Source organism: Ornithorhynchus anatinus, chromosome 16, assembly GCF_004115215.2.
Source record: "Ornithorhynchus anatinus isolate Pmale09 chromosome 16, mOrnAna1.pri.v4, whole genome shotgun sequence".
Classification (NCBI taxonomy): domain Eukaryota; kingdom Metazoa; phylum Chordata; class Mammalia; order Monotremata; family Ornithorhynchidae; genus Ornithorhynchus; species Ornithorhynchus anatinus.
Genome location: NC_041743.1, coordinates 44,355,629 through 44,382,388, shown reverse-complemented (window position 1 = coordinate 44,382,388; position 26,760 = coordinate 44,355,629). Strand labels below are relative to the sequence as shown.

Below are 26,760 nucleotides of genomic sequence, written 5' to 3'. Positions count from 1 at the left end.
CAGAGAAGTGAGGTGACTCGCCCAGGGTCACGCAGCAGGCATGTTGCAGCGTCTGGATTAGAATCCAGGTCCTTCTGACTCTTGGGCCCGTTCTGCCCACTGAGCCGTGCTGCTTCTCCTGCAGCCCCGCAACCCCCAAATCCCACCTCAACCCTCCCCCCCCCACCCCACCCCTCGATTCATTTATTCATTTGCTCGTTCAACCGTATTTATGGAGCACTCACGTGTGCAGAACACTGTACTAAGCACCCGGGAGGGTGTAATGCAACATTAAAGGGACGCATTCCCTGATCGCGACGACTTACAGTCTGGAGGCGGGGAGACAGACATTAATATACATAAGTAAATGACAGATATGGACATTAGTGCCGTGGGGCTGGGAGGGGGTGGTGATCAAAGGGAGAAAATCAGGGTGACACAGAAGGGAGTGGGAGTTGAGGAAAGGAGGGCTGAGTCAGGGAAGGCCTCTTGGAGGAGACGGGCCTTCGATAAGGCTTTGAGGGGGGGAGACGGTCATCGTCTGTCAGATGTGAAGAGGGAGAGGGGTTCAGGCCAGATGTGGGCGAGAGGTCAGCGGCGAGATGGGCGAGATGGAGGCGCAGCGAGAAGGTTAGAATGAGAGGAGCGAAGTGCGTGGGCTGGACCGGACTAGGAGAGTAGCGAGGTGAGGCAGGAGGGAGCGAGGAGATTGACTGCTTTAAAGCCAATGGAGTGGAGTTCCGTTCTCCCGCTCGCTTCCTCTGTATTTCCCACGGTTCGTGATTGCGATCTCCCCCGGTAGTCTGTGCCCCACGAAAGCAGGGAGCGAGTCTCTTGCTTCTTCCTCCTGCTCCCAGACGAACCTGGCGTCGTCTCTGAACGGAGTAGGCCTTCAATAAGTATTATCGATTCACTGACTGGGCCCGAAAAGGGGCGACGGGGGAGGGGTCTGGCCAGCCGTATGGCCTTCTAAGTAAAGCGGGTGAGTAAAAAAATCGGGAAATAGGAAGGAAGAGTCCAGAGAAGCTTGGCTTATTAATCTGGATGGAACGATATTGATGATGCCTGGGTGGCTAATGTGGATCCCCCTGCCCTCCTTCTCCCTCTTACCGTGTCTCCCAACTCCGCTCTATCATCCTGTCCTGTCACACGACTTTCTGACTCCCAGGCTTGTGCTCTATCCGCTTTGCTAAGCTGTTTTATTTCAGTCCTCTACTAAGCGCCTCGTGGGCAGGGAATATATCTGTTGTATTGCTATATTGTACTCTCCCAAGTGCTTAGTACAGTGCTCTGCACACAGTAAGCGCTCAGTAAATACGATTGACTGTCTGCTCTGCACCCAGTAAGTACTCAGTAAATACCACTGAATGCCTGATTTTTTTTTTCTTATGGTATTTAAGTCCTTTCCATACGCCAGGCACTGTACTAAGCGCTGGGGTAGATACAAGCTCATTAGGTTGGACACAGTCCCCGTCCCAAGTGGGACTCACCGTCTTCTCCCCATTTTACAGAGGAGATAAGTGAGGCACAGAGAAGCGCGGTCAAAGTGAGGTCACACAGCGGACGTGGGGCAGAGCCAGGGTTAGAACCCAGGTCCTCCTGACTCCCGGGCCCGTGCTCTACCCACTAGGTCACACTGCCTCTCGTCGATTGCCGAACGATTCTACGTCACCCTGACTCGCTCCTTTTGTCCTTCCCGGCTCCCAGCCCCACAGCGCAAATGTCCATATCCGTCATTTATTTCTTTCTATTCACGTCGGTCTCTCCCTCGAGACCGTAAGCTCGTCGTGAGCAGCGAACGTGTCCGTTAACAAAACCCACAGTTATTATCATTGGGCTCGTCGTGGACAGGAAATGAGTCTATCATTGCGTGGTACTCTCCCAAGGGCTTAGTACAGTGCTCTGCACACAGTAAGTGCTCAGTAAATACGACTGACTGGCGTGTGCGTACGTGTACGCGTGTGCTTCTGCAGGTGGGGGTGCCCGGGGGTATGAAGGTCAGAGTGCGTATGTTCAGAGTGTCTTCTCCGGAGGGGGGTTGGCTAGGGTCTCCGGGACTCTCCCCAAATCCAAGCTGCTTCTCCCCTCCCCTCTTGCCCCCTCCCTCCGGCCTAACCTGGTCCCCTTTACCCCCCCAGGCCCCTGGACACTGCCCGGCCCACCCGGCAGGATGGCTCTTCCCGCTCTTTCTCCGGTTCCCCCGCCCCCCGCCAGTCCAAGTCCCGGGGCACGGGGTGCGGGCACTGCCGTCCCGCCGATAACGACTTCATTAGATGGAGAGGGGAGGAGGGTGACCTCCATGGAATGGACTTCCCGACCCCGGATGACCTTTGACCCTCCTCCTGACAGCCTCTAAATCTTCCCCTTCTGACACAGCCCTCCCAAGAGGTCCCTCAAGGTGAGGAGTGGTGGTGTGGAGCGGGAGAGGGAAGGGAACGCGGAGGGGGAGGTTTAGTGGCGTGTCTGATGGTGCCACCTGTGTGTCCGATTCTGCTACCGGCAGCTGATGGCACCGCCCGGTACCACGGTGCTCAGGTGGGAGTTCGGGGGTGTGGGCAGGAGGCGGGCGGGGCTACCCAGGAGGCTTCAGGATCTCCGGGCCGGCTGCCCTTTCCGGTCGCGTCCGTGCCCCTTCCCCGCAGAACAGCACGGTTGGGCACTGTGAGGGTGCTCTAATTTGCTTATGATAGCAGTCGTTTATTTATTTCTATCCACGTCTGTCCCTCCCTCTAGACTGTAAGCTCGCTGTGGGCAGGGGACGTGTCGGTTTATCGTTGCACTGACCGATTGCAACGCAGAGAGGTGGTAGGTACGTTTCCTCCCTTCGAGGTACTTACAGTGCAGAGGGGGAAACAGACATTAAAATAAATTTGTAGACCTAAGGGAGGGAGAAGGAGGAGGGGGTTCCGGGTTGGGAAAACTTACTGACCAGATTCCCACCCCTCCTCCGTCCCCCCCCCCCCCCCCCGCCAGCTGTGGCACTGCAGGCCGGTCCCTCCCCCCGACCCGGGGACCCCGGGGCTCCCTGCCCTGGCAACGCCGCTCCGCGGCTCCCGCTGGTCTTGCGGCTCGCCCTGGGCTGACCTTTGCTGACCGGAGATCAATAGCCCAGGCCATATCCCCGCTCCCCCCAACACCACCCCCGGGTGACCACTGGACAGATCTGGACCTCTAATGACCTCAGCGGTGATTAAAGGGCTGTCACTCACTCACCCCCTCACCACAGGCCAGCGGTGTCTCCACACAGGTGTCCCCCCGCCCCACCCATCTTCTTCCATCTCATCCCCCTCTCTTTCCTTCCCCCTCCACCTCCCAGCCCGTTTCTCTCCCCGGTCTCTCTCCGAACTCCATCCTTGTCCTTCCCACGGAGGTCTCACAGGACACGACGACTACCTCCTGGAGCCGGCCATCAGAGCGAGGAGGAAGGGACGGAGGGGAGGGTGAAGGTGTCAGACCAACGTGGGTGAGGAAACGTTTCTCATCCGCCCCCCCCACCGAAGGCAGAGAGCTGGACATCCAGGGGTCTTGAGTCATTTGGTCCCATCCCCTGCCTCAGATCCTTTCAGGGTACCCGCCTGGGTCCTTTCCCTCTTCCTTCCTCCACCTGCCCCCCGCCCCCCACCCCAGGAAGCGTTGCTTGGGTTCCTCCCCGTAACGCTCCGGGCCTCTCGGTCCTGATTGATCGCTGGGGGTCGAGAAATCGCGGTCGATGTGGGGGGGGGGGACTCAGGCCCCATTGAAGCCGGGTGCTAACTGGACGGTGGAAAAGGGGAAATCGATTGCAGGGAAGGGGCCGGCCTGGCTCCCCTGCGGCCATCTGGGGGGTGGGGGAGGGTGGGATGGGGGGCTCCCAGGGGCCTCCCAGCACTCTTCCTCGCCCCCCACCCCCTGCCCGTCCCTCACCCGCCTCTCGATCTGGGAGACGGAAGGGGGACGTGGACGGAAGGGCTGATGGGGCTGCGTTTTGGGGGGCCTGAGGTCTGAAGGTGGGGGTTCAGGTTTGGGGAGAGGTTGGGTCAGGTTTGGGAGGCGATAGAGCCTGGGCCTGGGAGTCGGAAGATCGCGACCTCTAATCCGGGCTCTGCCACTTGTCTGCTGGATGACGCTGGGCAAGTCACCTCTCTGGGCCTCACTTACCTCATCTATCAGATGGGGATTGAGACTGTGAGCCCCGCATGGAACTGGTACCGTGTCCGACCTGATTTATTGGTATCTACCCCAGTGCTTAGTACAGTGCCTGGCACATAGTGAGCATCTAACCAACACCATAATTACTGATTATTATAGGGGTACCCTGTTTTTATGGTATTTGTTAAGCACTTATTACGTGCCAAGCATTATACTTTATACTCAGCACTGGGATAGATACAAGATAACAGGGTTGGACACAGTCCCTGTCTCATACTGGGTTCATGATCCTAATCCCCATTTTACAGATGAGGGAACTGAGGCCCGGAGGAGTAAGTGACTCGCCCAAGGACACACGGCATCCAAGTGGTGGAAGCCTCTGAGTTGGCTCTGTGGGAAGGAGCTGGGTCTAAAGCTACTAAATCCAGGGAAGAGACTGTGAGTTCGCTGTGGGCAGAGAGTGTGTCTGTTGCTGTATTGTACTTTCCCAAGCGCTCAGTACAGTGTTTTGCACACAGTAAGCGCTCAATAAATGCGATCGAATGAAGAAATGAATGAATTAAAAGAGACCGGAGGAGACCAGGATTTGGGAGAACACCGTAATACCGCACGATCTATTCCTCTAGACAGTAAGCTTGCTGTGGGCAGGAAATGTAACTGTTTATTGTTCTACTGTCCTTTCCCAAGGGCTTAGTTCAGTGCTCTGCGCACAGTAAGCACGCAATAAATTCAATCGGATGATTGCATTTGGATCGGTACCGTTCAAGCGCCAGATAGTCACTCCACCCTCGGCCTCACAGCCCTTTCATGTCCTTATCCGTAATTTAATTTCTGTCTCCCGCTCTGGACTCCGAGCTCCTGGAGGGTGGGGGACGTGTCTGCCAACTCTGTTGTATCGTACTCTTCAACGGCTTAGTTCGGTGTTCTGTCCACGGTAAGCGCTCAGTAAATACCACCGATTAAGTACTCTGGGGAGGAAACTAAGGAATTGTATGGGAAAGGATGGTGGGAGGAGGGGTGGGGTGGTCATGCCATAGGATGAGAAGGGGGTGGAGGGGAGAGCCATGGTATTGTAGGAAGATATTAGGAGTGTGGCCTCGGAGAAGCAGCGTGGCTCAGTGGAAAGAACCCAGGCTTGGGAGTCCGAGGTCATGGGTTCGAGTCCCGCCTCTGCCACTTGTCAGCTGGGTGACTGTAGGCGAGTCTCTTCACTTCTCCGGGCCTCAGTTCCCTCATCCGTAAAATGGGGATTGACTGTGAGCCTCACGTGGGACGACCTGATGACCCTGTATCTCCCCCCGGGCTTAGAACGGTGCTCGGCACGTAGGAAGCGCTTAACAAATACCAACATTATTATAGAGCAGGGGGCTGGGAGGGAGAAGGATTTGGGGTTCTAATCCCGCGGGATTGGATTTGGGTGGTGCGGTTGCGCTCAGCCACAAGAGGGCGCTGGAGCCCCACTTTTCTCCACGCGGACTTTTTAACCCTTTCTAAACCGGAGCGCTGACTCCCCCACTACTGATAATAATAATAATAATAATAATAACGTTGATATCTGTTAAGCGCTTACGATGTGCCGAGCACTGTTCTAAGCGCTGGGGGGTAGACACAGGGGAATCAGGTTGACCCACTTGGGGCTCAGGGTCTTAATCCCCCTTTTCCAGATGAGGGAACCGAGGCACCGAGAAGTTAAGTGACTTGCCCAGAGTCACCCAGCTGACAAGTGGCCGAGCCGGGATTCGAACCCATGACCTCCGACTCCAAAGCCCGTGCTCTTTCCACTAAGCCATGCCCCCGAGGGGGTGGGATCAATCAATCGATCGTATTTATTGAGCGCTTACTGTGTGCAGAAACCCGTACTAAACCCCTGGAAGGGTACAACACGACGAAGTCGGCAGCCCCTTTTTTATTAGTATCTTATTGATGATAATAGTAACGATACTAATAATGTTGGTATTTGTTAAGCGCTTACTATGTGCAGAGCCCTGTTCTAAGCGCTGGAGGAGATAGAGGGTCATCAGGTTGTCCCACGTGAGGCTCGGGGCTTGGGAGTCAGAGGTCACGGGTTCGACTCCCGGCTCTGCCACTCGTCAGCTGTGTGACTGTGGGCGAGTCACTTCACTTCTCTGTGCCTCGGTTCCCTCATCTGGAAAATGGGGACCGTGAGCCTCACGTGGGACAACCTGATTATCCTGTATCTCCCCCAGCGCTTAGAACAGTGCTCTGCACACCGTAAGCGCTGAACAAATACCAACGTTATTATTATTACCCCCATTTTCCAGATGAGGGAACTGAGGCACAGGGAAGTGAAGTGACTTGCCCACAGTCACACAGCTGACGAGTGGCAGAGCAAGGATTCGAACCCAAGACCTCGGACTCCCAAGCCCAGGCTCTTTCCACTGAGCCACGCCGGAAGAATGGTGATGGTATTTGTTAAGCGCTTACTATGTGCCAAGCACTGTTCTAAGCGCTGGGGGAGATACACCGTTCTCGGGTAGCCCCTTGAGGAGCTCACGGTCTTAATCCCCATTTTACAGATGAGGGAACTGAGGCACAGAGCGGTTACTTGCGTAAAGTCACCCAGCTGACAAGCGGCGGAGTGCTTACTATGTGTCAGGCACTGTACTAAGTGCTGGGGGAGACAAAGATAATCTTTTCAAGAATTTTATTACGTCCCACCCTGCCCCCTCCACTGATGACACGGGGGTCCTCGGGGCCAAATCAGATCTCTCCCCTTCACCAAGTCTCCCGGAATCATCTCACTCCTCCAGGAAGCCCCCGAGATTTATTCCATTTGACCCCGGTCCCGTTAACCTCTCCAGAAGCCTTTAGCGGGCGGATGAAATCAGGTTTCTCTTGTCGGTGTCCTTGTGCGTTTCTTTCAGGGCTTTTTTCGGGGTGGAAGAGGGGGGGAGAGGGAGTATGCCGGCGTGTCTGTCCGTCCTGACTCCCTGCCCCCAGTCGGACGCTCGGCTCCTTAATAATGTCGGGATTTGTTAAGCGCTTACTATGTGCAGAGCACTGTTCTAAATCCTGGGGTAGATCCAGGGTCATCGGGTTGTCCCACGTGAGGTTAACCCCCATTTTCCAGATGAGGTCACTGAGGCCCAGAGAAGTGAAGCGACTCGCCCCCAGTCACCCAGCTGACAAGCGGCAGAGCCGGGAGTCGAACCCACGACCTCCGACTCCGAAGCCCGGGCTCTTTCCACCGAGCCGCGCTGGGACCGAGTTTCCTTTTCCCGCCGCTCCTCCCTGCCTTCGAGAAGCAGCGTGGCCTAGTGGGTAGAGCGCGGACCTGGGCATCCGCTGCGTGATCTTGGGCAAGTCGCTCCGCTTCTCTGGGCCTCGGTTGCCTCAGCTGTAAAATGGGGATCAAGACTGTGAGCCCCATGTGGGGCCTGAACTGTGTTCCACCTCATTGGCAGTACAGTGCCTGGCATATATTAAGCGCTTAACGCACATTAAAAAAAAAATAATTAAAAAGAAGATACCGACGCTATTGATGTAACCGGACTCTGGCAGCGCCGGTGAATTAATTCACCCTCCCTGTTCACCTTTCCCCACCTGGTGAATTAATTAGCTTGGCTCAGGGCAGGGTGGGCTTGGAGATCTGACCTTTTTGGAGGGGGCCGGTGACCTCTGACCCGCAAACTCCCTGTGGGCAGGGACAGTGTCTACCTAGGCTACTGCGCCGGATCCTCCCCAGAGCTTAGTACAGTGTCCTGTTTGCAGAGAAACACTCAAGAAATAGAGAAACAGTACGGCCTCGGGAAAAGGGCATGGGAAGCAGAGGACCTGGGTTCTAATTCCAGATCGACCACTGGTCTGCTGTGTGGCAAGTCACTTCCATCTTTAAAGATGAATCTAACCTTTAATATGAGGATTAAGACCGTGAGCCCCTCGGAGGATATGCGCTGATTAACTCGTCTCCACCACAGTGCTTCGTGCGGTGACCGGTAATAGTAATAACAGTAGTAATCATGGTACTTGTTAAAGAGCTTACTATGTGCCAAGCACTGTTCTAAGCCCTGGGATAGATTCAAGTTGATCAGGTTGGACGCAGTCCCTGTGCCTTAAGGGGCTCACCGTACAACCCCCATTTTACAGATGAGGGAATTGAGGTACAGGGAAGTGAAGTGATTTGCCCGAGGTCACACAGCAGGCAAGTGGAGGAGTCGGGATTAGAACCGATGACCTTCTGACTCCCAGGCCCGGGCTCTAACCACTACGCCATACCGCTTACAAAGCAAGCCCTTGAATACCATTTAAAATAAAATGGAATAATCACCACCATTTGGCGACTGGTCCTGCCTCCCAGATCCCTAAATCCCCTCCATTTTGATGGACCGTGAAAGTGGGAATAACACTACTGCTTCGGGCCTGTCTACACCGCCTCCCTCCGTAAGGAAGGTGCTAACAATACCCCAGAGGGTGTTGGACTAATCCAGACGGTCGAGGGGTGGGGAAATAATCTGGGGGACGTTCGCCCAGCCCCAATCCCAGAATTGGGTTGTAATCCTCTCAACCTTCCCTGTTATTTAAACCAACAGTTCCCCGCCCGGTGTCCCCCGTCGACGCCGTGGAATAATTTACCTCGGCTGAATAGTCGGACCGGATCCGGTGGTGCTAGGGAAACTCCCACCGGCTGTGGGAACACAACCAAGGAGGAATTCTAGAAGCGCGGGGAACCTGGTTTTATACTCTCAAAGTACCTGCCGCTTCTGGGGCGGATTTAGCAATTAGCCACTCGGGCAGTAGAAGGCTACCGGCAGCTGAAGGGAGGGTGCGCTGATTAGGCCAGGATTCGGAGGATAATAACTGCAATAATGATGATGATGATATTCGCTAAGTGCTCATTATGCGCGAAGCGCCGTCCCAAACACTGGCAAGGACACAACCGGGTGGGACCCGATCCATGTTCCCCGTCGTACGGATGAGGTTACGGAGGCACAGAGAAGTGACTCGCCCGGGGTCACCCAGCCGACACGAGGCAGAGCCGGGATGGGAACCCAGGTCCTTCTGACCTCCGGGCCCGCGCTCTCTCCACGGGTCCGGCGAGGAGGGGTGGGCTCGAGGCGGAGGATCTCTCCCGGGAGCGGGGATGGCGACGGGGGGGGGGGCCGAGACGATCATCAGACGCGGGCTGCTTCCGCCCCCGTCGGTCCCCCCAAATCCGCCCAGACCCCCACCAGCCTTATCCCACGGTCTCCATTTCTCATAAACTCCCCCGTTTATTCTCGGCGGCCCGGCGTTTCCTGGAAACCCGGGGGGCGGGGTGGCGTGCAGGCAAAGCGGGCCTGGTGTGGTGGGGGGGGGTGGCGGGCCCGCTTCAAAGCCACCGCTGACCTCCCCAGCTCTCGGGGGGTTATTTTTGAAGGTGACGCATCCCTCCTCCGCCCCCCGGCCCGGCCCTCCGGCCCTGCCGCAGCCCTTCCCCGATCCCCACCCCGGAGCCGCTCCGCCAGACCCGGCTGGGCCGGGTCCGCCGAGCCACCTCTGGGAGACTCGGCCTCTCGGGGGAGTCTAGGACACTCCCGAGCGAGAGGCAGGAGGGAGGGTCTGGCAGGCAGCGGGGGAAGGCTGGCCGTTCGATCGTATTTATCGAGCGCTTCCGGCGTGCAGAGCACCGTGCTTAGCGGTTGGAAAGTACAACCCGGCAGTAGAGACAAGCCCTGCCCACGACCGGCCTGCCAAGATGCCAGTGGGGTGAGGGCACCGCCCGACGCTTCCTCTCCCCGTTGCCCGTCGCTCAGGGGGAGCGCGACAGTCTCCGACGCTCGGGGCTCTGCTCGGTTTCCCCTTGCGGGATTCGAAGTGCAGCAAGAGGGATTGAGGTTAGGCCGCAGGAAGAACTTGGTGATGGAAGTGAAAGATGGGAAGGGGAGGGGGGGAATCCCTCACTCGAGAACGCTCATCCATTCGATCGTATTTATTGAGCGCTCACTGTGTGCAGAGCACTGTCCTAAGCGCTTGGAACGTACGATTCGGCAACACCTGCCCAACGACGGGCTCACGGTCTAAAAGCAGCGTGGCGGCGGCTCGGCGGAAAGAGCCCGGGCTTGGGAATCAGAGGTCACGGGTTCTAATCTCGCCTCTGCCGCTTGTCAGCTGCGTGACCTTGAGCAAGTCGCCTCACTTCTCTGTGCCTCGGTGGCTTGTCAGCTGAGTGACTCTGGGCGAGTCACTTCACTTCTCTGTGCCTCGGTGACCTCATCTGTCAAAGGGGGATGACGACCGCCAGCCCCACGTGGGACAGCCTGATGACCCCGTATCCCCCCCAGCGCTTAGAACAGTGCTTGGCACCGAGTGAGCGCTTTACAAATACCAGGCTTATTATGATTATCAGCCACGATCCTGCGGGGGCGAGGGGGGAGGGGGGATGAGCTGCCCTGCCTTCTCTCCCCTCCCCTCAGCCCCGGCCCGAGTGCGGTTATCTCGGGGATCTGGGCCAGGGAGGTGTGAAGGCGGGAGAGGGATCGGCCATCCTGTTTTGATTTGTCTCTGCCGGTTGCCGGCGCGACAGACGGAGGGGGCGGCGGGGCCGGGGCCGGGGCCGGGGGCGGGGGGGGCTGTCGGAGGGTGTCGGCGGCCCCGGAGGTGCGAACCGCAGCGCGGGCTGGCGGGGGCTCGCGGAGGCTTCTGGGGGCTGGTGGTCGGGGCGGGCCAGGGTGATGTCTGAACGAGGCCGGGAGGCCGCGGAGGGGGAGGGCAGTGCCTCGGCCGTGCCCATCCCTGACCTCTGACCCTCTGGAGGCCCCCACGCAGGACCGCCCCCCCCCCATGCCTATCCTTGACCTCTGACCCTCAGGAGGCCCGCACGCAGGACCGGCGACCCCCGCCCGCTGGAGCCCGAAGGGGCGGGGGTTGGCGCCTGGGGCCAGGTGTGAAGGGGTCGTGGGTTCTAATCCCCGCTCCATCGCTTGTCGGCTGTGTGACCTTGGGCAAGTCACTTCACTTCTCTGGGCCTCAGTGGCCTCAGCTGTAAAATGGGGACTAAGACCGGGAGCCCCACGTGGGACAACCTGATCACCTTGTATCCGCCCCCCCCCCCCCCCAGTGCTTGGAACAGTGCTTGGCACCTAGTAAGCGCTTAACAAATCCCATCATTATCATCGTGATTACTATTATTATTAAGGGGAGGGACCTCCGGGCTGGAGCGGATTAGACTGTAAACCCGTCAATGGGCAGAGATCGTCTCCATCTGTTGCCGAACTGTACACTCCAAGCGCTTAGTACAGTGCTCTGCACAGAGTAAGTGCTCAATAAATATAAGAGAAGCAGCGTGGCTCGGCGGAAAGAGCACGGGCTAGGGAGTCAGAGATCATGGGTTCAAATCCAGGCTCTGTCGCTTGTCAGCTGTGTGACTTTGGGCAAGTCACTTCACTTCTCTGTGCCTCGGTTCCTTCATCTGTAAAATGGGGATGAAGACTGGGAGCCCCATGTGGGACAACCTGATCACCTTGTATCTCCCCAGCGCTTAGAACAGAGCTTCGCACATAATAAGCGCTTAACAAATGCCAACGTTAGTAAATACTATCGAAGGAATGAATGAATGAATGAGCGGGGGGAAGGGGGGAATGGGGGCGTGACTGGCGCGCGAAGGCCGAAGGGGCGGGGCCTCTGGGCTGGAGCTCTGAAGGGGCGTGGCCAGCGCGCGCCGGGGGCTGAAGGAGCTGGACTGGCGCGCGCCGGGGGGGGCTGAAGGGGTGTGGCCAGCGCGCGGGAGGGGATGAAGGGGCGAGGCCGGCGCGCGTGGGCGGGGCTGAAGGGGTGGAGCTGGCGCGCGCGGGGGGCTGAAGGGGCGTGACCAGTGCGCGGGAGGGGCTGAAGGGGCGGGGCTGGCGCGCGCGGGAGGCTTAAGGGGCGGGGCTGGCGCGCGCGGGGGCTGAAGGGGCGGAGCTAGCACGCGGGGAGGGGGGGCCGAAGGGGAGAGGATGGACTGGCGCGCGCCGGGGGGGGGCTGAAGGGGCGTGGCCGGCGCGCGGGGAGGGGCCTGAAGGGGCGTGGTCAGCCGGGGGGGGCTGAAGGGACGGGGCTGGCGCGCGCGGGGGTCTGGAGGGGCGGGGCCGGCGCGCGCTGGGGTTCTGTAGGGGCGGGGCCGGCGCGCGGGGAGGGGCCTGAAGGGGCGTGGCCATCCGGGGGGGGCTGAAGGGACGGGGCTGGCGCGCGCGGGGGTCTGGAGGGGCGTGGCCGGCGCGCGCTGGGGGGTCTGGAGGGGCGGGGCCGGCGCGCGCGGGGGGGCCGAAGGGGCGGGGCTAACACTCGGGGAGTGTGAAGGGGCGTGGCCGGCGCGCGGGAGGGCGCTGAAGGGGCGTGTCCCGGGATCCGGGCCTGCGCACGAGGGAGCGGGGAGCCGCGCATGCGCGGCGCCGGCAGGGGGCGTGCCCCAGGGGCGGGGAAGCCGGGGGCGGCGAGGCCTTTTGAAGTTTAGGGCGGGCGGAAGCGGCGGCTTCCGGCGGCGGTTTCCATCTTCTTTCCATTCTCCCCTTCCCCGGAGCTCGCTCGTCCTCTCGCCCCCCGCTGTCCCTCGCCCCCGGTCCCCCGGGCCCCAGGTGGGGGAATCCCCGGCCTTCGGCTCCCCCTCTCCCCTCCCGGGGCTGCTTTCTAGGTTTCCCCCTCTCCCCTCCCCCAGCCCCCTGCCAGGGCCGCTTAGTACACTGCCCTAAGCGCTTAATAAACGCGATGGAGTGCAATCCCTCAGGGGGCGGGATCGCAGTCGGACCCTAGGAAGAACTGTGGCACTGGGGAAGCGGGTGGTATTCGTCGAGCGCTTAGTAGGTGCTGGGCGCCGTACTGAGCGCTGGGGTGGAGACACATCGCTTTGGACCAAGTCCCTACCTCGCACGGTCGCAATCCCATTTTCCAGAGGAGGGAACTGAGGCCCAGAGACATAATCACGAGAAGCAGCGAGGCTCAGTGGAAAGAGCCCGGGCTTTGGCGTCAGAGGTCATGGGTTCGAATCCCGGCTCGGCCCCCTGTCGCCTGTGTGACGGTGGGCAAGTCACTGCACTTCTCCGGGCCTCAGTTCCCTCCTCTGGAAAATGGGGATGAAAACTGTGAGCCCCACGTGGGACGACCCGATTCCCCTGTGTCTCCCCCAGCGCTTAGAACGGTGCTCGGCACATAGTAAGCGCTTAACAGATACCAACGTTATTATTATTATTAGTGGGTCGCAGAAGGTCATGGGTTCCAAGCCCGCCTCCGCCACTGGTCTGCTGGGTGACCTTGAGACAGTCATTTCACTTCTCCGGGCCTCAGTTCGCTCATAGTGATGGTATTTGTTAAGCGCTTCCTATGTGCAGAGCCCTGTTCTAAGCGCTGGGGGAGATACAGGGTCATCAGGTTGTCCCACGTGGGGCTCACAGTTTTTAATCCCCATTTTTACCGATGAGGTCACTGAGGCCCAGAGAAGTGAAGTGACTTGGCCAAGGTCACACAGCAGACAAGTGACAGAGTAGGGATTCGAACCCACGACCTCTGACTCCCCAGGCCGGGCTCTTTCCACTCAGCCACGCTGCTTCTCTAGTGCTCATCCGTCAAATGGGGATTGGGACGGAGTGCCCCACGTGGGACAGGGACCGGGTCCCACCTGTCTTAGTTGTCTCCACCCCAGCGCTTAGTACAGTGCCTGGCAGATTCATTCATTCATTCATTCGTGTTTATGGAGCGCTTACTATGTGCAGACCACTGGACTAAGCGCTCGGAACGGACAAGTCGGTAACAGATAGAGACGGGCTTACGGTCTGATCGGGGGAGACGGACAGACAAGAAGCAATAAATAATAGCAATAACTAGCAATAAATGCTTAACAAACACCCTAGGTATTATTATTACTACTAGGAAGTGACTTGCCCGAGGTCACACAGCAGACAAGTGGCGGAGGCAGGATCAGAACCCATGACCTTCTGACTCCCAGGCCCACGCTTCAGCCCTACACCATGCACTTCCCCCGACCCCGATTAGGAGATACTTATATGGCACATCATAAGTGCCTAGAGGCAAGGGGATGGATGAGGTGATTTTTTTCGGGTCAGACCTTTGCTGGCCTTTCTTTTTTTTAAAATGGTATCTTTTAAGCACTTCCTATGTTCCAAGCACTCTCCTAAGCACTGGGAGAGATTCAAGATAACCAGCCCCGACGCAGTCCGTTCTGTTGACCCATAGGCGATTCGGCCGCATCGTATTCTCCCAAGCCCTCGGTTCGGTGCTCGGTAAATACGATGGTCAGATGGGGCTCACGGTCTCAAGCTCCGCCTGACAGATGAGGGAACCGAGGCACAGAGAAGTGAAGTGACTTGCCTAAGGTCCCACAGCCGAGCCGGGATCGGAACCGAAGTCCTCCGAGGCCCCGGCCCTTTCACTAGGCCGTGCTGCTTTTCCTCCGGTCTGAGGAGCTGGGGGAGGACTGGGGGGCGGAGGGGAGGGGTCTCCGCACCACCGCTGCTTCCCGAAGCCTGGAGGGGTGGGGGGCGATGGACATTTTGGATAAGGCACTGCCTCTAACCCAGAAAGCTGTTCAGCTGTAAAATCGGCAGCTGTTGTTTTGAGAGTGTGCAGTTTAGGCCTCCGGGATCCAGGCCCCAGCTCGCTCTTCCTCCCTCCGGCCTCTTCACCTCCGCTCGGGGCGGGCGGGCGGGCGGGGGGGGACCGAAGGGCCGATCTCTCCACTTCTTCTCCCCCTCCGCTAATTAGAATTGAAGCTGGAAGGGGCAGGCAGGGTCCCGTTCTGGTTGCCTGCTGCGAGCAGAGCCCTGGCCTGGATTATTCATTCAGTCGTATTTATCGAGCGCTTCCTGGGTGCAGAGCACTGTACTGAGTACATTCCGGGCCCACAGCGAGCTTAGAGCCTAGAGTTGCCGGTTGCTGGTGTGCAGAGCCCTCAGCTGAGCGGCTGCAGTGTGCAGAGCCCTGACCTGAGCACCTGCAGTGTGCAGAAGCCTGAACTGAGCACCTTCTGTGTGCACAACGCCGAACTGAGCACCTGCTGCGTGCAGAGCTCTGTCGCAGGCACCTGCTGTGTGCAGAGCCCTGAACGGAGCACCTGGTGGGTGCACAATGCTGAACGGAGCACCTGCTGCGGGCAGAGCTCTGTACTGGGCGCCCGCTGTGTGCAGAGCCCCGTACCGGGCACCTGCTGCGTGCCAAGCCTCGCCCTGGGCACTTCCTGCATTCCTAGTCCTGTTCAGGGCACCCACTTGACCCAGCTAGACCGTAAATCCCTGAAGAGCAGAGATGGTGGCTACTCGTTGTCTAGTCCGTCTCTCCCGATTAGACTGTAAGCCCATCAAGGGGCAGGGATTGTCTCTGTCGGCTGCCGAATTGTCCACTCCGAGCGTTTAGTACAGTGCTCTGCACGTAGTAAGTGCTCAATAAATACTATTCGCTGAATGAACTCTGATGTATTCTTCTAACTGCTTAGTCACAGTGCTCTGCACATAGTAGGTGCTCAGGAGATACTATTGATTGCCGAGGACAGGGCGCTGCACTGAGCACCTGCTGGGTGGGAAGTTAAATCAGGGAGTGCCTCCTGGAGGAGGTGTGTTTTTAGGAAGGAAGGGATGGAGTGTGTTGGAGTTGAAGAGGGTTGGCGAACCTGGTTGAAATAGCAGGCTTTCCTAGGATTAGTAGACATTTTTTAGTAGACATCCCAGCTCTGCCACCTGGCAGCCGTGTGACTGTGGGCAAGTCACTTCTCTGTGCCTCAGTGACCTCACCTGTAAAATGGGGATTATCTGTGAGCCTCACGTGGGACAACCTGATGACCCTGGATCTACCCCAGCGCTTAGAACGGCGCCGTGCACACAGTAAGCGCTTAGATACCAACATTTTTTAAAATGGCATTTATTAAGTGTTTACTAGGCGTCGGGGTCACTGGACTGAGCACTGGGGTGGATACAAGCAGCGCAGCTCAGTGGAAAGAACACGGGCTTGGGAGTCAGAGGTCATGGGTTCGAACGCCGGCTCTGCCACTTGGCAACTCTGTGTCTGTGGGCAAGTCGCTTAACTTCTCTGTGCCTCAGTGACCTCATCTCTGAAACGGGGGTGAAGACTGTGAGCCTCACCTGGGACAACTTAATTACCTTGTACCTCCCCCCAGCGCTTAAAACAGTGCTCTGCACATAGTAAGCGCTTAACAAATACCAACATTATTATTATTATTACAAGCGAATCAAGTCGGATACAGTCCCTGTTCCACATGGGGCTCACAGTCTTCAACCCCATTTAACAGATGAGGGAACTGAGGCCCAGAGAAATGCAGTGGCTTGCCCAAGGTCTCAGCAGATAAGCGGCTTATAGAGAGGACAGGTGAAGGGACATGCCCTAGTGGCCCCGTACAGTACAATTTTTGGCACAAAGTAAGGGAAGCGGTGATAGCCCAGTGGCTAGAACCCGGGCCTGGGAATCAGAAGGATCTGGGTTCTAATCCAAGTCCCGCCACTTGTCTGCTGCTGTGTGACCTTAGATTAGTCACTTCACTTCTCTGGACCTCAGTTACCCCATCTGGAAAACGGGGATGAAGACTGCGAGCCCCACGTGGGACAACCTGATTCCCCCGTTGTCTACCCCAGCGCTTAGAACAGTGCTCTGCACATAGTAAGCGCTTAACAGATACCAACATCATCATCATGTGGGACGGGGACTGCATCCACCCTGATTACCTTGTCTCCACCCCAGCGCTTAAACAGCGCCGGACACAGGGTAAGCGCTTAACAAATACCATCATCATCACCACCACCAAGTAAGCACGGAGCAAATATCACAGTGATTACCGAGCCAAGGGGCAGAGGTCCTCGGGCGGAGACCGTGCCCGTCCCAGGAGGGTGAGGAAGCTGGCGTGATCGCCCACACTGTGGGCAAGTCACTTCACTTCTCTGTGCCTCAGTTACCTCATCTGTAAAATGGGGATGAAGACTGTGAGCCTCACGTGGGACAACCCGATGACCCTGGATCTCCCCCCCAGCGCTTAGAACAGCGCTCTGCACAGAGTAAGCGCTTAACAAATACCAACAAAATCATCATCACCCACCTCCTCCGCCTCCACGACCCTGCCCAACCCAGCCGGACCAGAGGGCCCTGCTTCTGCCCGTGGTTCCCTTTTAGGCGGTGCCAGCTGCCAAGGATTACCAGGGGGGTGGGGCGAGGCTGGCATCCAGCTGACAGCTCGGTGTGGAGTTCCCGAATGGAGAGGGGAATTCCTGCAGGGAAATCCCGCTGGCTCGGTGCCCGCTGCTGCCAGGTCCTCAGGGTCAGCATCTCAGTGCTCAGGATGGAATTCCAAATCTTTACCCTGGAAGACCTGAATAATAATAATAAATGTGGTATTTGTTGAGCGCTTACTATGTACCAGGGAATGTACTAAGCACCGGGGTAGATCCCGGCTAATTAGGTGGGACAGAGTCCCTGTCCCACCTGGGGCTCACAGGCTCAGGCCCCATTTTATAGATGAGGGAACTGAGGCACAGAGGAAAGGAAGTGACTTGCCCAGGGTCTCACTGCAGACGAGTGTTGGAGTTGGGATGAGGTTTCAGGTCCTCTGACTCCCGGGCCCGTGCTCGATCCACTATTCGTTCATTCATTCGTATTTATTGAGCGCTTACTGTGTGCAGAGCACTGCACTAAGCGCTTGGAATGTACAAGTCGGCAACAGATCCACTAGGCCAACCTGCTTCTACATCCCAAAGACCCCAGGGCAGAGGAGGGGAGAGGGTCCACTGGGAAACCTCTAACCCTGGGAACGGCCCCTACCAGCTTAGCCTTATTAATAATAATAATAATAATAATGAGACATTTGTTAAGCGCTTATGTGCCAGACACTGTACTAAGCCCTAGGGTAGAAAAAAAAAGATCATAGGCTGGATGCTTAAAGGAAAGGAAGTCCCAGCTGGAGGCAGGGGGAGGGACTCCCGGTTTCTAGTCCTGCTTAACCTCTGGTAATTAAGCATTTACTATGTGCCAAGCCCTGTACTAAGGATTGGAGTAGATACCATTCAATTATTAGGTTGGACATAGTCCTTGTCCCCGTGGGGTTCGCAGTCCAAATAAGAGGGAGTAAAGATAGGGACTCTCCATTTGAAAGATGAGGAAATCGAGGCTCAGAGGAGTTAAATGACGGGTCCAAGGTCACCCAGCAGGCAAGCGATAGAGCCGGGATTCGAACCTCGTTCCTCTGACTCTTTCCTCTGAGCCATGCTCTGGGCCTCAGTTTCCCCTCTGGGGAATGGAGGTGGAAATCGGAAGGGGCCTAGTTTTCTGTCAGAGAAGAGGGAGAAGGGGATGAAGAACTCCGAACCTCTAACCCTTTCAGGACCCTATCCCCAACTCGGTCTGCGGACCCCGATCTTGGCACCTGGCGAGGCGGAGGGGTCGGGGTTTGGCTTTCCCTCAGGCTAATGAACCCCTCGGTCTGCGTCCCAGCCCCACCGGGCCCCCGGATTGACATTCCCTCCCCACCTCCCCACCCAGTGCGTGAAGGGGCTGGGCTGTGGGGGCTGGGGTGGGAGGGCAGGTCTGGAGGCTTGTGTTGAATTCGGGGAGGGGGCGGCACTCCCGCCAGACAGCGGGAGTGGATTAGTGAGGGAGAAGGAGCGGGGGCCGGGGATCACGGGGCAAGACTGGGGGCCCGGGTGGGGGATTGAGGTCGGGAGAGGAAGGAGACTCAGGTTGGGGAGCGGAAGCCTCCTGCCCCAACCCCTTACCCCAGGCTTTAAACATAAGATCAACCACTGTAGGGTGTCACCCAAGACATCCCAAATGGCTCTCAGGGGCAGCCCCTCCCCTCCCCTCCCCAGAAGGCCTACCCCTCTCTGTCCAGACACCCCTTCCCCACCCGACGGCTAGATTCGGTCTGCCCTGAGCTGCCCACAACTCTGCCCGCCGACTGCGCCGCGTCCACGTTCTGTCCATCCGGTTTTCCTTGGTCCTGCCGTCCTCCTGTCCCACGGTCCACTTATCCTTCCGTCTGCCTCTTTCCGCTGTCCGCTTGGGTCCCTCTATCCACCCGTCCCCACTCTCCACTTGCACCCCTCTGTCCCCCGTATTTCAGGGGGCGTTCAGTACGGGGTCCTGGGCCACCTCTGTTGCCGGGCTCCAGCCTGGGACGTGAAAGCGGCAAGTTCCTCCCGTGCAGTTGCCAGGGCGACCCAACTATCAGGATCCCGTGAAGGCTGGGGGGGGTGACCCCCCCGGGCTTCCGATGATGATGATGATATCTGTTAAGCGCTTACTATGTACCGAGCACTGTTCTAAGCGATGGGGTGGATACAGGGTGATCAGGCTGTCTCAAGTGGGACTCACGGTCTTACCGATGAGGTAACTGAGGCGCAGGGAAGTGAAGTGACTTGGCCAACGTCACGCAGCTGACATGTGGCGGAGTTGGAATTAGAACCCATGACCTTGATTCCCAAGCCCGGGCTCTTGCCACTAAGCCGCGCCGCTTCTCCAGCTTCCGTGGGTGGGTGTGGGGGTCCCCGAGGGGCTGGAGGAGGGGGTGGCTCCCTCTCAGACCCCGTCGGGGCCTTGGTGGAGCCCCCCAACCCCCCGTCTCCCTCCCTCCCTCCCTCTAGGGTCAAGCCTGCCGTGCACCCATGCACTTCCTCATTCATTCAATCGTATATATCGAGCACTTTCTGTGTGCGGAGCACTGTACCGAGGCTTGGGAGAGTACAGCTCGGCACAGCACTTGCGTATACATGTATATATTTATAATTAGAATTCTATCTATTTGTATTAATGATGTATCTAGAGCTCCGATTCTATTTATAATGATGCTACCGATGCCTGTTGACTTGTTTTCGTGGCTCAGTGGAGAGAACACGGGCTTGGGGGTCAGAGGTCATGGGTTCTGATCCCACCTCTGCCACTTGTCTGCCGTGTGACCTTGGGCAAGTCCCTTCACTTCTCTGTGCCTCAGGTCCCTCATGTGTAAAACGGGGTTGAAGACGGTGAGCCCCGTGTGGGACAACCTGATTACCCTGTACCTGCCCTCCCCCCCCCGGCGCTTAGAACAGCGCTTGGCACACAGTAAGCGCTTAACAGATACCAACGTTGTTATTATTGTTATTGTTTCCATTCATTCAATCCTATTTATTGAGCGCTCACTGGTCTGCTTCCCCCCTTCTAGACCGTGAGCCCGTGGTGGGCAGGGGTCGTCTCTCCTCGTGGGTGACCGGCACTTCCCAAGCGCTCAGTCCAGGGCTCCGCACACAGTAAGCGCTCAGTAAACACGACTGAATGAACGAATGCAGCGCTCCAAATTTAGCCACCGTCCCGGGCGCGGGTTCTTTCCTTCCTGTTCGCTCGCTCGCCTCCTCTCACCGGAGGCTCAACCTCAACGGGTCCTTCCTCTCCACCGGCCCGGGGAGGGGGTTCAGGGGTGGGGGGCTGGGGAAGGGGCCTGCAGCCTCTGAGCACCGAGACCCCCGTTGGGCACAGGTAACGGCTCTCCTTGCTGCCCCCTCCCCTCTCTCTCTCCGCCCAGGGCTGGGAGCCAGGACGCCTGGGGCAGCCCCCTGGCAGTGCCACTGACTCCCCTGGGGCAGATGCTGTGGCCCTGGGCTCCTCGCCCCCTCCGGACGGTCGCCAACCTCAGGAGCAAGGCCCCGTTGGCTCCCTCTCAAGACCGTCGGATCGGACGAGGCTCGGCTCGGGCTGGGGAGGGGCGGGGGGCGAGGGGGAGAGGGCAGGGGGCACCGGGGGCGAGGGGAGGGCTGAGGTCGGGTCCCTGCAGGGCAAGGACCAGGACTGGCATTCGAATGACCCTTTGAGGTCGACTACCAAGTTAACCGAAGCCACTCGTTATGCCAGGGACACCAGTCACACCTTTGGGGGCCAAGGCTCAGACCCGCTGGCAGATTCCCGGGTCGGCACCGGGCTTGGGGGGGGACTCCGGGGTCCCGCTGCTGGAAACCAGGGGGCAGTTGGGGACCCTGCAGAACTGCAGTAGTCGCCCCCCGGGTCCCCAGACCCCTGCGCCCCCAGCCCTCCCGTTTCAAACGAAACGAAGCAGGGTGAGACGGTCCCGCAGCCGACCCACGGGTCACGGCGATGGCCGGTGCCAAATCCTCTCCCCCTGCCCCATCTGCCCGCCCCCTCACGCCCCCACCCTCTTCCATCCGATTGGCCGGTCCCCCTGCTAATCCCTACCCCCTGCCCGGCCCCAGGAGGGAAGAGGGTCATAAGCAGCCGGTGGTGGCACCGCCGCTGGAGTGCCACGGGGGAAGGGCCCTTCCCAGACGTGTCAGAGGGCAGAGACTGGCATGGTGGTGTCTGCCCCCTGGCAGGAGGTGGGCGCCATGGAGGGTGAACCCTCGGTGCCCGGGCCGTGGCAGAAGGGGGCTCCGGACCCGAGCTGCACCTTCGACCGGGACCAGCTGGGCCAGGGACTGGAGGACGCCCGGTGCCCCTGGGCCGACACCGCCTCTCTGCCCTGGAAGCTGACCTCCCGGCCCGGCCACGGAGACCAGGTTAGGGCAGCTGGGGAGGTCGAAGGGAGGGGCAAGGGGGCGGCGGGGGGGAGGGGGGGCAGCTCGGTGCCCAGAGGTGTGCCCACGCTGACCACCCTCAGGAGAGATCTATAAGGCACTGGTGAAATGGGTGAGGAAGACCCTCTGGGCTCTAGGCTCTCTCGGGCCCCCATGCCCAACATGGCCCCTGGGAGGGGCCTTAGAGGATTTAGGGAGAGAAGGGGTAGGGAAATTGGGCGGGTGTTAAGGGCGTGACGTCCAGGTTAATCAATCGATCGTATTTATCGAGTGTTCACCGTGCACGGACCTCCCGGGAGAATATCTGCAGTTCTGCAGCCCTGATGGGGAGGGACTGGGCGAATTCCTAGTTCTCACCTCTTCTCAGGGTGATCCCAGCCCCCTCCCCGACTCCAGCTCCTTGCCAGGAAGAGGAGAGGAGGAGGGGAGGGAGGAGAGAGGCACGCACACAGCAGGGGGCTGGGGGCAAGGCAGGGTCGTGCCCCTAGGACAGGGGCGATCACCATCCTCTGGGCCGTGAGCTCATTACGGACACGGGACGGGTCTGCTAATTCTGTTCCTATCGTCTTCTCGCCAGCGCTCAGTACGGTCCTCGGCACATAGTAAACTCTCAATAAATACCACGGATTGATTGAGCTCCACCCGGTCTCCTCCCTCGCCCTCGCTGCCGAGGGAGGGGAAGTTGGGGGTGTGGGGTTTGGCCGGGGGCAGAGACCGCTTCCCCAGCACCCCCTCACGCCTTCTCCTCCCCAAGCACCCACACCCCCCTCCCGCAGACCTTTCTGGCCCTGTGGGGAGGGGGGGAGGGGGCGACCCACCCACCTGCCCCTCTCTTGTCCACCTCAGGTCTCCTCGCCCTGCCGAGAGGCCCTGGTGAACACCTGTACCCTGTGCCAAGCCGTGGAGCTGGTGCCCAAGGCCTCCAGACTGTCGACTTGCCCCCGGGGCCTGGACTTCGTCTTCTACTCCCTAAGGCCTTGCCCCCCGGGTGTCGCCCGGCCCCGGTGCCACGGGGACCGCCCCCAAGGTGCCCGTGCCCTCGCCTGTGGGGCCCTGGTCTCCGGGGAGCTGGAGGAGATGCTCAGTAAGGAGCTGGGGGAGGGCGAGGCTGGCTCCGCGGGAGCAGGGAATTAGAGGAGGGGTCCTCTGCCTTCTCTTCAGCCCTCCTCCTGGCTCTTTTGGTTTAGAGGGGTCGGGGGGGGGGGAGGGTGGGGGGCGCTAAGGATGTAGGAGAAGCGCGGTAGGGCGGGGGGAGAATCTAGCTGAGTGGAGATCGGAATGTTTATTGTTCTAGTGTCCTCTCCCAAGTGCCTAGTACAGTGCTCTGCCCACAGTAAGCGCTCAGTGAATACGACTGAATGAAGGAATCCTTCAGTGGGACCCTTCTCCCTGCCATCCTCCACCCTGGCCCGAGGTGGGGAGGGATGGGGAGAGGGAGAGAGAGAGAGAGAAGAGAAAGTGAGCGTGTGTCTGTGAATTCTAAGCGTCAGCGTTCTCCTCCGCAGAACATGAATCCTGGAAGCCCAAATCCCTCCCCGACCCCACCGACCGCGGCCTTCCGGTCCAGCGCTCCGGGAGTGTGGAGAGACACAGCGGTGCCCGTGCCGGTTCCAGGGGAGCCGGGGAAGGGGCGGCGACGGAGGGCCCTGGGGGGCAGCCCCCTGGGGAATCCTCGATCCTCCTGCCTTTTCTGAAGCCAAGGGCCCCGAGCTCGGGGTCCCACCCATCCCTGCACCTCCACCTTCACACCCTGCATCCCTCGTGCCCCTTCTACACGGCCGCAAGCCCCCTGCCACTCCTCTACGCCCTCCCTGCCTCCAGCCGCCCCTGCCTCTTCCTGCCCCCTCCCGCGCCCCCCCCCTCTCTGGTGGGCGGGACCGCGTACAGGCCCACGGGGACCCCGGCAGAGGGCCCAGCTCTGGACCCCGGGCTTTTTCTATCAGTCCCCTGCCCGTTGTCCCCCAGGTCCCGGCCGGACGCCGAGGGGGCCCGGCCAGCTGTGGCCCGGTCCCGCTCGCCACCCTTGGGTACCTTGGGTCCGAGGGTTCCTAGGTCCCGAGTAGGCCGCGTCCCCCGGCCCGGCCTGCCGGGACTTCGCCGGGGCACCTCGCCCCTCCCTTACCCGCTCAAGAAGCAGAACGGCAAAATCCTGTATGACTGTAACGTGTGCGACAAGACCTTCAGCCAACTCTCCAACCTCAAGGTAGTGCCACGCACCCGGCCCGCCCTCGCCCCCGCAGAGCTCCCGGGCCTGCCCCTTCCTACCAAACCCTAATCGTCGTCGTCGTCGTCGCGGTAATAATGGTATCTGTTAAGCGCTCACTGTATGCCGAGCGCTGTCCTAAGCGCTGGGGTAGAAAAGCAGCTTGACTTGCTGGAAAGAACCTGGTCTGGGAGTCAGAAGGCCCTGGGTTCTGATCCCCGCTCCGCCACGTGTCTGCTGTATGACCTTGGGCGAGTCTCTGAGCCTCGGTTACCTGGTCTGTAAAATGGGGATTCATGTGAGCCCCTCGTGCGACAGGGACCGCGTCCAACCCCATTTGCTGGTAACCCCCCCCCCAGTGCTTAGTACAGTGCCTGGCACCTAGTAAGCACTTAACAAATACCATCATTATCATTATCATTATTATTATTATTATTACCCTGCTTCTCTAAACCCCTCACGGAATCCAAACAGCCGCCTTCCCAGACTAGTCTGACACCACTGACCAAAGCAGAGCCCTCTCTTCACTCGACCCTGGGGAAAATTGGGTTTTCAGATCCTAAGCAAGTTCATTCATTCAGCCAGTCGTATTTACTAAGCACTTACTGTGTGCAGAGCACTGGGCTAAGCGCTTGGGAGAGTACAATAGAACGATAGAGAGTGACAATTCCCTCATTCAGTAGTATTTGTTGAGCGCTTACTATGTACAGAGCACTGTATTAAGCGCTTGGAATGGACAAATCGGTAACGGATAGAGACAGTCCCTGCCCTTTGACGGGCTTACGGTCTAATCGGGGGAGACGGACAGACGAAAACAATAGCGATAACGGGTAGGAAATGGGCCTGTTGTATTAATAATAATAATAATAATAATGCTGGTATTTGTTAAGCGCTTACTATGTGCCGAGCACTGTTCTAAGCGCTGGGGTAGATACAGGGTCATCAGGTCGTCCCACGTGAGGCTCGCAGTTAATCCCCATTTGCCAGATGAGGGAACTGAGGCCCAGAGAAGTGAAGTGACTCGCCTACAGTCACACAGCTGGCAAGTGGCGGAGCCGGGATTCGAACTCATGACCTCCGACTCCCGAGCCCTTGCCCTTTCCACCGTAAGCGCTCAAATAGCACCGACGATTGATTTTTAAGGCTGGCGTGGACAACAACCGAGGTGCGCCCGAGCACCCGGTCCAGGGTTCAGCACATTTTAGGCGCTCAGTAAGACATCTCCGACGCCGTCACTGGGCGCCGGTGGCCCTTGGAAGGAGGGGACATTGGAGAGTGGGATGGCTGATGGTCTCCTCCGCCCACCCCCCCCCCCCCCCCGCTTGCTTCTCTCGCCCCCGGCTCAGGTCCACCTGCGAGTGCACAGCGGGGAGCGCCCGTTTCAGTGCCAACTGTGTGCCAAGAGTTTCACGCAGCTGGCCCACCTCCAGAAACATCAACTAGTCCACTCAGGACAGAGGCCCCACGAGTGTCCGGTGAGCGGGGCCCGACCCCTTTCTCCTCCCCACCCCCTCCTCCTTCCCCCCCCCCCCCATTTCAGAGCGGATCGGAAAGGGGCGGAGGGCACCAGAAGGGAGGCAGTGGATCTTTAACGGCAGCGAGAGGGCTGCGGGTTAGACATCAGACAAGACTTAGGGCCTTTAGAGCCCGGGACTGGTGCCATGGTTACGGAGGGAAGGTGGTTATGGAGGGAAGGCGGCGGTCTCCCACCGCCCGGCGTGAAGACGGTGTCACCGGTCACCGCCGTCTTCTACATTCCCAAGGCTCGAGTACAGTGCTCTGCACACGGTGAGCACTCGGTAAATACGACCGAGTGACAGGGAATCAGGGTCGCCCCGACCAGTCGCAGGGGGATGGCCGAGATGCCCCTCGGCCTCTCGGCGGTCGGGGAAGGGGAGCCGGGGTCGGGACGGGGAGGGCGACTGCGGGGCCCGGGGCCACGGCTGAGGCCCCCGCCACCCGTTCGGCCCACCAGGTGTGCCGCCAACGCTTCGGCACCGCCAGTAACCTCAAGACCCACCTGCGCCTCCACTCCGGGGAGAGGCCCTTCGGGTGCCACCTCTGCCCCTCCCGCTTCGCCCAGCTCATCCACCTCAAGCTGCACCACCGGCTGCACGTGGCCCAGCGCCTCCCCCGCTGCTGTGCCCGGCCCCGGGCCTCCGGCGGCGGTCGCGCCCGGACCTCCGGCCCACTGGTCCCTCAGGTGCCGCGGGAGCCGGAGGCCAAGTTGCCCATTCCGGACGGGGCTTCCAGCCCAGCCTGGCCCTGTGGATCCCGGGGGCAGCAGGGCTGATGGGCAGGGCCGTGTACGCTATTAAAAACCCGCTGGTGGCCACCAAGATGACCCGGCACCTTCTTGAACTGCGGACCTGTCCCCACGGCGCTCCCCGGTCCCGGGCGGAGTGGGGCTGAAGGGAGAGGCGGGTGGACGGGGCTCTCTGGGATTGGGTTGCCAGCTGAAGCAAGATTGAAGGCTGGGCCCGGCTCGCTCACCAAGCGCCGGGCCTGCCGCTCCGCTAGAGTCCCCTCACGCGGGCCTGCCCTGTAGCGGGAAGGACCCCACCTCGAGGGCCCCCCCCAGCCCGCAACCCCCAACGACCAACTGGCTGGTGGGTCCCGGGAGGAGCCTGGCACCCTCCCGACCTGCCCCTTCGGCCCGGCACCCCCCGCATCTCCTCAGTGGTAGGCGCCACCTGGTTGGCACTGGTTCCCCGGATGGAGCCCCTTCCCCCGTCCCCCCAGGTATCCCAGCTCCCAATATCTTCGCAGTCACCCCGCCATTCCCTACAGGTAGCCCCCTCCGCCCTGCCACTCCGGCCCTCCCCCAGACACCCCAAACCCTTCTATTCGTGGCTGGCCTGGGGACAACGACAAACCTCACCGGTTGGGCCTCATTCATTCCTTCCGTCGTATTTATTGCGCCCGTCCTGGGTGCAGAGCGCCGTACCGAACGCTTGGGAGAATACAATA

General features: G+C 59.4%; 1 protein-coding gene across 2 annotated transcripts; it reads left to right on the top strand.

Moving 5' to 3' along the window:
- Nucleotides 1-21,245: 21,245 nt before the first annotated feature.
- On the top strand, nt 21,246-26,129 carry ZNF683 (zinc finger protein 683). 2 transcript variants are annotated; one of them, XM_039914353.1, is made up of 5 exons: nt 21,246-21,569; nt 22,434-22,614; nt 23,093-23,790; nt 25,137-25,265; nt 25,766-26,129. In XM_039914353.1, the coding sequence occupies exons 1-5, from the start codon at nt 21,363-21,365 to the stop codon at nt 26,081-26,083; spliced, it is 1,533 nt and encodes a 510-aa protein (XP_039770287.1). In that variant the 5' UTR covers nt 21,246-21,362; the 3' UTR covers nt 26,084-26,129. The 2 variants fall into 2 exon arrangements, with proteins under 2 accessions (XP_039770287.1, XP_028936984.2); XM_029081151.2 differs by having other exon boundaries at nt 21,247-21,569; nt 22,434-22,671.
- Nucleotides 26,130-26,760: the final 631 nt, after the last annotated feature.

Coding starts and splice junctions, on each gene's coding strand:
- ZNF683 (XM_029081151.2), top strand. CDS start 21,363: ATGGTGGTGTCTGCCCCCTGGCAGGAGGTGGGCGCCATGGAGGGTGAA. Junction 22,672..23,092: donor GGAGCTGGAGGAGATGCTCA/GTAAGGAGCTGG, acceptor TCTCCTCCGCAG/AACATGAATCCTGGAAGCCC. Junction 25,266..25,765: donor AGAGGCCCCACGAGTGTCCG/GTGAGCGGGGCC, acceptor TCGGCCCACCAG/GTGTGCCGCCAACGCTTCGG.